The sequence below is a fragment of the Plasmodium sp. gorilla clade G2 genome (genome assembly GCF_900097015.1).
Source record: "Plasmodium sp. gorilla clade G2 genome assembly, chromosome: 13".
In the NCBI taxonomy this organism is placed as follows: Eukaryota; Apicomplexa; class Aconoidasida; order Haemosporida; family Plasmodiidae; genus Plasmodium; species Plasmodium adleri (nom. inval.).
Window position 1 is genome coordinate 387,685 of NC_041705.1, and position 13,269 is coordinate 400,953.

Genomic DNA, 13,269 nt, shown 5'->3' on the forward strand with positions numbered 1-13,269 from the left:
AAAAAAAAAATATTACTATTTCATTGATATATATAGCTATTTTTTTTTAAAAAAAACACATAAAAATTATGCACACTTAATAAAGCGAAATGTGAAAACTTTATTTGTAACTTTTTTCTTTTCTAAAATAAAACTTTTATCAAATGTATATAAAATATATACACATACACATATATATATATATATATATATATATTATATATATATTTAAAATTTATACTTATGACAAATGGTTAGAATAAAAAAATAAATAAAAAGGAAAAGGAAAATAGTTATATATATTATATTTCATAATTTACTCCTTGTGCATGATTTTATGAAACAACAACAGCTATAAAATTTACAACGTCCTATTTATATACACATAAATATATATATATATATTAAAATATTTTGAAACTAGCGAAAAAAAAAAAAAAAAAAAAAAAAAAAAAAAAAAAATAGCTTTTTAAAATATATTTCCTTGCTGTTCATGTATTTTTAAAATTAAGAAATATATTTTTTTTTTTTTTTTTTTTTTTTTTTATTTCCTTTCTTTTATTATTTATTTCATGCTATTTTGAATAAAAATATACATAATATAGCATTTATTTGTGAATTATATAACAAGATAAAGAGTTTTACATTAAAAAAAAAGTCCTATATATTTATAACTATTACATATATAATATATATATATTTTTTCTTTTTTTCAACTAAGGAAAATTTATAAACATAGTTTTATATAAAAACATTAAATATATATAAAAATTTTGTACAAAAAAATCCTCCAAAATTATATTTTTGCGCATGTAGCTTTTATATTATTATTATAAGTAAAAAATTAATGTCATTTTATAAATATTAAAACCTTTAAATATATTATTAGAGTTAACAAAAAAAAAAAAATAATAACAATAATAAAACACATACACACACTTATATTATAGTACCATTAATATTTTAAGTGACAAAATGTTTCTCATTGTACACAAAATATATTTTCATATTTGCACACACATATATATAAGAAATTTAAAAGTGTGTTTTTAAGTTATAATATAAAAAAACATATTTTATATAGATTAATTTAAAATGTTCTTTATTTGTGATAACTCTTGTAAGTTCTCACTACTAAGGTTTTTGTAATGATTTAAGGTTGATTCGACAAGACTCTTTAGTTGGTACAAAAATGTTCTAAAAATATAAAATAAATAAATAAATAAATAAATAAATGTAAAATTAAAATATATATATATATATAAGCAAACATATATATATATTATATATATATATTAGCTTACCCTTTTTTTTCTCCGATGTCATGTGAGTTTATTAAGTGATAAAGAAATTTTGTGGCAACCACTATCTTCGAAATCAACGCATCAACTAACTTTTCGTTATTGCATTTTTGTATTATACTCTACAATAAAGGATAAAAAAAAAAAAAAAAAATTATTATATACTTAAAATGTAAACATAAACATATATACATATATATATATATATACATACATATATATATTCATATATATATATTTTTTTGTGCTGTACCTCTATTGATCGTATTTCCTTAATTTTTGCCTCAAATGAATCTGAAAATTTTCCCTTTATAAAAAGAAAAAAGGAATAGGCATTCCAGAATGTATCCAATTCTGTTATATATTGAGACAAATGTTCCATAGTTGTAATGATTTTATCTAGATAAGCCAATCCATTTTTATTTTGAATTAAAGTAGGTTTATCTTTTACTATTACATCAGATATATAATCAAATACCCATGGTTGTATTTGCTTAACTTGATTAACTTGACATATCATTCTTAAAGCTAAACAAAAACTATCAATATCATTTTGTAAAATAGATAATTTTATATAAGTGTCCCAATATTTCCATTCATTATTATTCACTTTAACAGCTTGATTAATACATATTTTAGCTGCTTTATATGTTCCCTTTTTCATATATAAGTAAGCTAAATTACCATATGATTTGCATGAATTATCATTAGTCATACTAATCATGCGTGTAAATGCTTTTATAGATTCATCGAAATTTTCGATTTTCATATATGAACAACCTAATATAAACCAAATTTCTGGAAATAGTGGAGATAATTCTAAAGCTTTTTCTAAATATTCACTACATTTTTCATACATTTCTTTTTCATAGTAATATTTACCAATTAATCTAGCTGCCTTTGCATATTTAAAATTTGAAACTTCCCATGCCTCAATATAATAGTTTAGAGCTCTTTGTTTCTCTATTAATCCATATAAACATAACAAGCATGGACTTTTTTTCTTTTTTAATAAATCATCTAATAATTCTCTAGCTTCTTCTTTTCTATCTGCTTGAATTAAACAAGAAATTGCTTCTTCCCATAATTTTAAATCTTTAAAAATATTAAAGGCTGTTACAACTGATCCTATTTTTATCATTACAGAACCTATTTCCTTTTTCATTTCCCACGTTGTAGGATAATATACATCATATATAAATTTAAGTCTTTCCACAGATTCAGGTATTATATCATAACATTCTTTATGTAGTTCATTTAATTGAGCTGCAGCTCTGTCAACAGTTTTAAATCGAAATGTTTCTCCTTTACATTTGAACCATAACATGCAAGAATGTAATAGCCAATTCTGGTATTTTAATTGTTGAGATACATATTTTTGATCTCCATAGGAAGAACAATAATTAGAAAAATTATTATGCATATTAATAGAAATATCTGTACTGTTACTACTTGAAATATTTGTACTATTACTACTTGAAATATTTGTACTATTACTACTTAATATATTTGTACTATTACTACTTGAAATATTTGTACTATTACTACTTAATATATTTGTACTATTACTACTTGAAATATTTGTACTATTACTACTTGAAATATTTGTACTATTACTACTTGAAATATTTGTACTGTTACTACTTAATATATTTGTACTGTTACTACTTAATATATTTTTTGTACTATTATTATTTTGATTATCATTTTTCTCTTTTGTCAAATGGGGATTCTTTGGATTGACATCATAACACTTGAGACATCTGGATATAACCGCATTTAATTTCTCAAATTTTATTTCATCATAGTGAGGATTAAATCTAATCATTGAAAAACAATAATTGATTAAACATATTTGTTCTTGAAAAGATAAAACTTTAAAAATATTATTTTGTGAATCAAAAAAATGTGGTTCTTCTAATATATCTGTATCTGGATCAAAATCTTTTAATTTCCATGTTATTTTTGATTTATTTTTTTCTAAGTCATTTGAATTTTTAAGACTTTCTTTATTTTCATCTTTACTATGATCATCCAATATATTGTCTATATTATCATTTGTTTTATTATCCTTTTTCTTATTTTTTATTACATAATCTTCAGCAATATTAATCATTTTTTCATCTTTAAATTCATAAATATTTTTTTCTTGAATAATTTCGTTTGATGAATCATGAGCACATGACTCAAAATTATTATTACTATTGTCGTTATTTTGATTTATTTTATTATTATTTATATTATTAGTATAACATCCATTTAATATTTGTTTATCTTCTAATTCATTATTACATGTATGTGTGTTTTTTAAATCTCCTTGTTGATTTTTTTCATGAGATAATTGTTCATATTGATCATTTCTCAAAGTATTATTATTATTTGATAATAGATTTATTTCTTCTCTTTTTAAAGACTCATTTTGTTCATTAAATATTTTTTTACCTTTATCATTATTATTATTATTATTATTATCATTTATATTTATATTTATATGTTCATTATCATTGGATATATTAACGTTATGCTCATCGTTATCAATAATGCGATAATCACTCTTTAATATATCATACTCACTTAAAGGTTCAATTTCTTTTAATATGGTAGATGTATTATCCTCCTGATCATTTAACTTTGTCTTTAATACAAGTATAGTTGCTGGTATTTTTTGATACATTCTTTTTATCCCCATTCTACCTGTAAAGAAATATTGGAAATGACTTATTTGTGATAATAAATCTAATATTCTTTGATAAGCACTTGTATAATTATAAAAAGCCAGATAAATCGAAAAATTTGATAATACATATATTTTAAATTGTTTTGACATATGATTATTATAAAATAAATTACAATATTTAACATCTTTTAAATTTTCTTTTACACTATCTAAAATATCATAAATTTCATTTATATTTACATCTTGTTCAATTAATTCAAAATCAGGAGGTAAAATTTTTATATTTTTAAATATCTGTATAGGTTTATCAATAATATTAATTTTTAAAGAATAATAATAATCATTAGTTGAAGTAAATAATCTTTGCCATATGAAAAAAATTCGTCCTCTCCACAAATATTTGCTTCTTACAAAATAAAGTAATTTTAAATGATCATATAATTTGTTGCAATTATAAAAATAATTATTCTTCATATGATTCATATTATTATTATTATTATTATTATTATTATTATTATTGTTGTTGTTGTTGTTGTTATTTTCTTTTTCTTCTACTTTTTGCATATTATCAACATCATATGTATAAATAATACCATTTGTATGATTTATATTTTCAATATCATCATGAGTGTTCATTGATTTATTCATGTCTTCATTATGGTCATACCTTTTAAAATGATCATATTCATAAAAAGAAAATATATTATTATCTAATTTGTTATTATAATTATTTACTAATCCTAAAAATATAACAGATAATGAGAATGCATTTATTAATTCGCAATATTCATATATTTCTTCTCCTTCTAATGTTAAAAAAATTAAACAGGAATTTAAAATTTGTCTATTATTTTTTATATGTATAGCATGTATGAATTCTTTAAAATAAATATCTTCCTCATCATTATTATTTATATCTTTAATATCATAATTTAATGGTGGACCTGTCCAGTTATATTGAACAAATATATTTAAGAAAATATAACAACATAATAATATTTTTATTTCATATAAGAAAATATAACACGTGTGTAAAAATATATTATTTTTATTATTATTATTATTATCATATTTCATTTCTTGATATTTCTTTTTTTCAATAAATATATAATTATAAATCTCTTTTTTAATATCTTCTATATTGTCAATACATTTATTTTTAAAAATATCTTTTATATAATTAAAAATGTTGTGAATAAATGGATGCATAATACATTTTTTATGATTCCCATTCTTAATTAGTTTTATAACGTTAAATAAATCAATAAATTCTTCTATCATCTTTTCAAAAAAGGTATTCTTCAATTTATTTTCTTCTTCTACCTCACTAATTAATAATTCATTATCATTTTTAAAATCATCTTTATTGTTATTATTATATAATATTGACAAGGCTTCTATAATTTCTTTTTTCTTAATTTCATATATATCTTCATTTTGATAATGTAAATAAATTAGTTCTTCTACAGACCAAAATATTTCTTGTAACTTTTCCTCTGACATTATATATTAAAAGGTTATTTAAATAAATAAATATAATAATATATATAATATATATTATTTTTATTTATCTTAATTTTTAATTATATAAAACAACATGAAATATTATTATTAATGGAATAATTATTTATACAAAAAAAGTTTTACAAATATTTAGTAAAATAAATTGGAAAGAAAAAAAATATATATATATATATATATATATATATAATATAATATTTAATTATAAATTATATTTTTAAAAACAATTTCAAATTGTTATATAAATAAAAAATACACCATCATAAGAAAATTATAAAATATGATATGATAAAAATATATAAGTACTAATTTATTATTTATTTTTTTATTTTTTTTTTTTATTTTTTTTTTTTTTTCTTAATATTTTTATTTTCTATAATAAAAACCTGAATCTATTAGATCATTTACAAATTTATTCTTCCATAATTTTTTAAAAAAATAAATACTACATATATATTATATTTATATATATAATATATTATCTATAAATATTTTTTTAAATATTATATATTATATATTTTGCATATATATTTATTATGTACACGTTTATACTATAATACAAATATATAATATTAAAAGTTTTTATAAGAAATATGTAACCTGAATATTATATATAAAAAAATAAATAAATAAATATATATTTATATAATATTAATGATTAATCGTTTATACATATATATATAATTTTATTTTTTATTTTTTATTTTTTATATTTTATTTTTTATGTTTTGCTTTGATTCTTATGGCTACACATGAAAAATGATAAAATAACCCTTCAGATATATTTTACTTGAAAATTTTGAAGATGACATATAAAGGGCTTATTTTATTTTGAACTAAAAAAATATATATATATATATTTTTATATATATATAATATATATTTATTCATTTATATATATATATATTTTTTTTTTTTTTTTTTTGCAATATTATTATTTTAAAGAATGAATGTTATGAATAGAATATATAAAGTACAAAATAATATATTTCACTGGGATAAGAATGGATATGATATATTTTTTTTAAGAATATCAAAAAGATATGAATCAAGAGTTAAGGCCCATAGATATACAGGAATTACAGCTGTCAAAACACATGCTCAGAAAACAGAATGGTATTTAAAAGCTGAAAGAGATTTTTTAGCTGAAAGAAATAAAATACCTAATGGATATATAGGTTTATGGCAATATGATGATATAAAACATTTAAATGGTAATATTATAAATATGTTACATTTAAACTGTGGTAATAATAAACAGATACATAAATTTAAAAAATTAAATATTAGAAGATTATTACAAAGAAGACCTTTCGATGTAGGTAGTGCACCTGTTCAAATAGGTTGTTTGACAGAGAAAATTTTGAATTTAAGAGCACATATAATTCAACGTTGTAAAGATCATGCAAAAAAAAGAACCATGTCTATTTTATTAGCTCGACGACAAAAACTTATGAAATATTTATATAAAACAGATTTTGAATTATATAAACATACATGTAATTTATTAAAAATTAAATGTATCTTATTTGCTATACCAGATTCAAGAGATCGATCAAAGGCAATTAATTCAGCAGCTATTGATGCAGATAGATGTAAATTTTTAATTAGACAAAAATTATGGAAAGGAAAATATAGACCCAGACCAATTAGAAACTCAAAAGGACAAACAGTTAGATATACTAGACATCCAATTGATCAACCACCATCAAATTATGGATTACCTAAAGAATATAAACCACAATTATCAATATCATGGCCATATGGAGTAAAACAAAATTATGAAAATGGTAATTATACAATACCTAATCCCACAGCTCCTGGTATTGGTTATTGTCCAGTTCCTATGTTATTTTAAATGATAAATATTATAATTATTTATTTGTTTATATAATATAAAATATGTCATATGTATATAATATTTTTATATATAATAATAATATTTTTTTTGTTTATAAAATGGTTACATTTTTTTATAAATATTATAAGGTTATTATAATTTTTTTTGTGTTCATTTAAAAATTCACATAAGACATATATAAACAAATATATATATATGAATATGTATATATAAATATATATATATATATATATATATATATATATATATATATTTATTAAATATTTATATATTTATTTACTTTTACAAAAAAAAAAAAAAAATAGATACTTATAAATTACAAAGTGCACATTTGTTTTTTTCTTTTTTCTTTTTTCTTTTTTCTTTTTGTTTTTTTCTTTTTTCTTTTTTTTTCTTTTTTCTTTTTTTTTTTTTTTCTTTTTTTTTTATTTATTAACTAAAGGTTTATCTACATGATATAAATTATGAATTATGGTTTGTCTCTTAAGCATATTAAGATAGTCAGTACATTCATTTTGAAATGTTTTCAATTTGTCTGAGTCAAAATTGTTATCGCTATAAAATTCCCTGAACTTTTCTTTAGCCTAAAAATAAAAAATATAAATATAAATAAATATATATATATATCAAATATAATGTATATTTATTAATATTTATATAATACTAAAAAAGCACAACAAATTAAAAATAATACATACATATATATTTTTATATATATATATATTTATATATGTATGTTTTTATGTATACCTTATTTGTGAAGTAAACATTGTAATTTATATTTTCAAATTTAGAAGCTTCATTCAATATATGACGATATAACTTCTTTAACTGTTTTATGTGATTCCCATTCATTATATATTTATATATATGTATATATATAAATACATATATTATATATATTATATATATTTTTTATTTTTTTTTATAAAAAATTATGTATGTTTAACCATAATATAATAATATATATATAAATATATATATATATATTTTTTTTTTAAGTACATAAATTTGTAGTTAAAAGGTGATGTTCTTTTTAAAATATATTTCTATAAATATAAATAAACAATTTTAAAAATGAAAAAATATATATTAAAATGAAATGTTATTAAAATATAAAAAAATGAAAATTATTTTTTAAAAGATATATATAATAATATAATAAAATAAAAAATATTGCATACATATTATATTATAAATATAATATAAATATATATGTATAATATATATAGATAAAATACATATACAAATAAATTATATATACATATATATATAAATATAATATATATTTATTATGGTTTGCTATATTGTTGTATATTCTTATATACATGCTATCAAAAAATTATAGGAGAACAAAATATACTTGAGAAATAATAAAATGAGAAAATAAAAATATTTTTTATTTTTACATCTTTGTATATATATATATATAAAAGGTAATAAATAAAATGTGAATATTCTACGAAAGGTCCTAAAAACAACAAAAAAAAAAAAAAAAAAAAAAAAAAAAAAATATTTTTATATAGGAAATATTTTTTTTTTCTATAAAAAAAATAGATCTTAAAAAGGAATGTTTAACAAAAAAAAAAAAAAAAAAAAAAAAAAAATTATTCAATTTATCTAACATATATATATAATATATATTTATGTGTATTAAGTTATATATATTTAGCTAATTCATATTATAAATTTCTGTTTTAAAAAACTTAATAATATATATAATATTTATATTTATATTCAATTTCGTTATTTAAAAAAGACAGATTCAATAAATAAAAGAATGATAAATTATATCTGCGTTTCTAAAAAGATGAATAGAGAATTAAATTCAATTTATTATTAATTTTTTTTTTTTTTTTTTTTTTTTATTTATATAATTTCCAAAGAATTTCATTACATATATGATTATTTAGGTATTGAAAAAATCTCTAAAAATAAATCTATCACTATATATATATATATTTATTTATTTATTTTGATATATGGAATTATAAAAATATTCTTTATTTTATAATTTCTTTATTATTTCTCTCGCAATAATTTGGTCATATGTAATTTATATATTCTATAGACACACATTGAAGTCATCAAGATAAAGAAAAAAAAAAAATTATTTTATTTTGTCATTCATAAAAAAAATATATTATTTAATATTCTCATTTTTTTATATTATCATTTTTTTTATATTCTAATTTTTTCTTTTGGTTTACACTTAAATGAGAAAACACAATGAACGTTCTATTAATGCTAGGATTCAGAGGGAGCAGAAGAATGAATATGCTAGAGAAAGAATTAGAAGCGAACTAAAGTTAGATAATTATAGTAGGATACAAAATATATCAGATGAGAAAGCTGATATTATTAAAAACAAAAGAGAAGAAGAGGAAAAAGAAAAGGAAAATGCCAAGAGAGAATATACTGAAGAAGATGAAAATATATATGATAAGAATGGATTTAATGATAATATGTCTAGAAACGAATTTGATGATAAAAGGAAATTAAAAGAAGAGAAAATTAAACAGTGTCAATTATTAAATGAAAAACAACTTGAAGAAAAAGAAAAAGAAGAAAAGATTCTCAGAGAAAAAGCTATTGAATATACTCTACAAAATGAAGAAGAATATAAAAAACTAAAAGGAAAACTTGATGAAATTGCTATATTGAAAGACAGAGAAAATCAAATAAAAGAAGCTAATCTTATAAAGAATAAAACTAAAATTGAAGAAGATAAGAAAATTAATAAAGAATTACAAGATATTCTTCTTAAAGAAGATAAAGAAGATGATATTAAAAAAAAAATGAATTATAATAAAATTATGGATACAAAAAAAGAATTACAAGAACAAATGAAAGAAAACCTAAAAAAAAAAAAAGACAAATATACAGACAATTTAGATGATAGAGCTCATGTAGAACAAATTGTTAAGAATTATCAAGAAGAAGAAAAAAGAAAAAAAGAAGAAGATTTATTAAAACAAAAAAAATTATTAAAAGAATTTCAACAACAAATCGAATTAAAAAATAAACAAAAAGAATTACAAAAACAAAAAGATAAAGAAGAAGAATTAAAAAATCAAGAATATATCAAACAAAAAGAACAAAAAATGAAAAGCTATATACAGAATAAACAAGATAAAAATATGCAAAAACAAAAAGTTGTTAATCAATTAGCATATAAAGAATATCTAGTTAATAAAGAAAAAGAAACATTAGATGAATTATTAAATAAACTTTATATAGAAGAACATGATTTTAAAGAAAAACAAAAAGAATTAAAAGAAAATGAAAAAAAATTACAACTTAAAAATGATATGCTGAAACAACTAGAAAAAGATATACAACTTAAAGAACAACAAAGATTAGCAGAAAAACAAGAAGATGAAAAAAGAAAAATTCAATTATTAGAAGATAAAATTAAACTAGATAAATTAGATCAATATACTGATCAAAAGAAAAAAGAAAAATTATTAAAATATAGAAAAGAAATATATCAAACATTCCAAGAAAAAAAAGAAGCAATCAAACAAGAAAGGTTACAAGAACAAATCGAAAAAGAAAAATTAATTGAAGAACAACAAAAATATGAACAACTCATAAAACAAGAAAAACTCAAATTGTTAGATAAATATAGTGATGATATATTAGAGCAATTGCCAGAGGAGATATACCAAAAAATGAAAAGTAAAAATATTATAATCGAAAAGTAATCAAAATGTAGGCACACAAGAGGATATAAATAAATAAATAAATATATATATATATATATATATATTTATATTTATATTTATGTTTTATTTTTTTTTTTTGTGTGTGCGTCTTCGTTTGATCCATTACAATACATCAAGTTAATTATATAAAACAGTAACATTATAAATGTAAAATAAAAAAAAAAAAAAAAAAAAAAAATATTCATAAATATATATATATGTATATATGTATATATTTATATATTTTCCTTTTTATTATTATAATACACTGTATAATAATAACAACATTTTTATAATATTAAAAAAAAACACTCAAAAAAAAAAAAAAAAAAAAAAAAAAATTTCACATATAAAATATACAAATTATAAAAAGTATATAATATATATATATATATATATATATATATGGTATAATATTTATATTATAGTTAACAAAAAATGTAAGATACAATAATATAATATTCTAATTCGCCTATTTTTTTTTTTTTTTTTTTCTCCTTATTTTTTTCTATGGCATTTATAAAACTTTTATCTTTTCCAATTTATGTTTACAAAAAAAAAAAGAATATATATATAATATATATATATATATTTATATATTTATATATATATAACCTTCTAACATTTCATTGTATAATGTTTAGATTTCCGTCCAAAGACCAAGAAGCCATAATATTTTGATTATTGTGATGTATAATTCCAAGTATATCCTTATCATGTATTTTGATTTGATTCAATAATTTGGATGTATTATAATCAAAACAATATAAATTATAATCTTGTGCTATACAATATACATATTTAAAATTTGGAGATATAGATGCATATAAAAAATATGGTGAATCATGATCCTTGTCTTTATCAATAACATTTGTATATGTCTTAATAATTTTTCCTTTCATATTCATTATATAACAATAAGGTGATTTAGAACATACTAATATATGATCTTCTAGATTTTTATTGATTAGTATAATATTATTAACAGGTGGGAATAATAGATTTTCGTTTTTATTAAAATAAACATAAAATGAAGATAAACATTCTAATGTTTTTTGATTATATATATAAATTTTTCCTTCATCTGTTCCACATATAATTTTTGAATTATCTAATGTATAGATAGCTGAGTGTACAATGACATTTTCATGTATTCTAAGTTCTTTTAAACATTTCAATGATTTTAATCCGAATACTTTTACAGATTTATCATATGATGATGTTAGTATTTGTGTTTGATCATTATTAAATTGAATAGATGTTAATGTATCATTATGAGCATTTATTATTTTTAAACATATTCCTGTTTTAATTCTCCATATTTTAATTAATCCTTTTGAATCACCACTTAATAAAATTTCATCATCTTTACTTAGACATAAAGTTACAATAGGATTATCATGCATCATTAAATTATTATTTTTTTGATATTCTAAATCTATATTTAATTCTCCAGTTATCCAATTCCATATTTCTATAAATCCATCAGAAGAACCTGTAATTAAATAATCATTATTATATGATGATATACAACATTCAACATTAGATTCTGTACCAAATTTTATACTTTTTAATATTTTTTCTGGATATACATCTATACTATTTATTATATCTTTTTCTATATTTCTAAATATATCAAAATATCCATCTTTTTTATTTTTTATTATATTATGATGATTCTGCCATTTCAATGCCATACCAATTAATGCTAATAATCTTGATGGAGCACATGTAGTCACTTCATTACTTATCATATTACATAAATTATTTCTTTTTTCTTCTTTTGTTAATCCATCATATAATATATTCTTATCTATATATTTACTATCCAATATATCAATTAATTTATTATATTTATCATTATATTTCTTCTCCATTCTTTTAAATATTATACATTCATTTATTATCTTCTCAGCTAATTCCTTCTCATTATATTCTACTAATTCACAAATTAACTGCTCATAAAAACACATTAAAGTTTCATCCGATAAATCAACTGTTGTTATATTAAAAAGAACATTCTTCCAATCACCTTTATTTATATCTCTAATTAATATATCTACATTACTTATCGCATTCAATTTTATGTTACTTTCTTCTTGTAACACATAAAAACTTCTTATAAGATTATTTTCTTTCAAATATTGTAGTATTAATCTTATCACATCAGGAGCTGATATATTCAATGCATCAGTATCACCCATAATAAATCAAATCAAATAA

General features: G+C 18.4%; 5 protein-coding genes across 5 annotated transcripts; 2 read left to right on the forward strand and 3 right to left on the reverse strand.

Annotated features, from left to right (window-relative positions):
* Nucleotides 1-1,064: 1,064 nt before the first annotated feature.
* PADL01_1309700 (conserved Plasmodium protein, unknown function) lies at nucleotides 1,065-5,460 on the reverse strand (the record flags this gene model as incomplete). Its single annotated transcript, XM_028683626.1, has 3 exons — nucleotides 1,065-1,176; nucleotides 1,284-1,402; nucleotides 1,534-5,460. 3 exons carry the CDS (start codon nucleotides 5,458-5,460, stop codon nucleotides 1,065-1,067), a joined length of 4,158 nt encoding a protein of 1,385 aa, XP_028539785.1.
* Nucleotides 5,461-6,424: 964 nt separating this feature from the next.
* On the forward strand, nucleotides 6,425-7,336 carry PADL01_1309800 (mitochondrial ribosomal protein S15 precursor, putative; the record flags this gene model as incomplete). The annotated part of the gene is made up of 1 exon (XM_028683627.1): nucleotides 6,425-7,336. The coding sequence occupies one exon, from the start codon at nucleotides 6,425-6,427 to the stop codon at nucleotides 7,334-7,336; it is 912 nt and encodes a 303-aa protein (XP_028539786.1).
* A 428-nt stretch (nucleotides 7,337-7,764) lies between these two features.
* Nucleotides 7,765-8,194, reverse strand: PADL01_1309900 (protein ISD11,putative; the record flags this gene model as incomplete). Its single annotated transcript, XM_028683628.1, has 2 exons — nucleotides 7,765-7,923; nucleotides 8,090-8,194. The coding sequence occupies 2 exons, from the start codon at nucleotides 8,192-8,194 to the stop codon at nucleotides 7,765-7,767; spliced, it is 264 nt and encodes an 87-aa protein (XP_028539787.1).
* A 1,361-nt stretch (nucleotides 8,195-9,555) lies between these two features.
* On the forward strand, nucleotides 9,556-11,046 carry PADL01_1310000 (conserved Plasmodium protein, unknown function; the record flags this gene model as incomplete). The annotated part of the gene is made up of 1 exon (XM_028683629.1): nucleotides 9,556-11,046. One exon carries the CDS (start codon nucleotides 9,556-9,558, stop codon nucleotides 11,044-11,046), a length of 1,491 nt encoding a protein of 496 aa, XP_028539788.1.
* A 626-nt stretch (nucleotides 11,047-11,672) lies between these two features.
* On the reverse strand, nucleotides 11,673-13,250 carry PADL01_1310100 (alternative splicing regulator, putative; the record flags this gene model as incomplete). Its single annotated transcript, XM_028683630.1, has 1 exon — nucleotides 11,673-13,250. One exon carries the CDS (start codon nucleotides 13,248-13,250, stop codon nucleotides 11,673-11,675), a length of 1,578 nt encoding a protein of 525 aa, XP_028539789.1.
* Nucleotides 13,251-13,269: the final 19 nt, after the last annotated feature.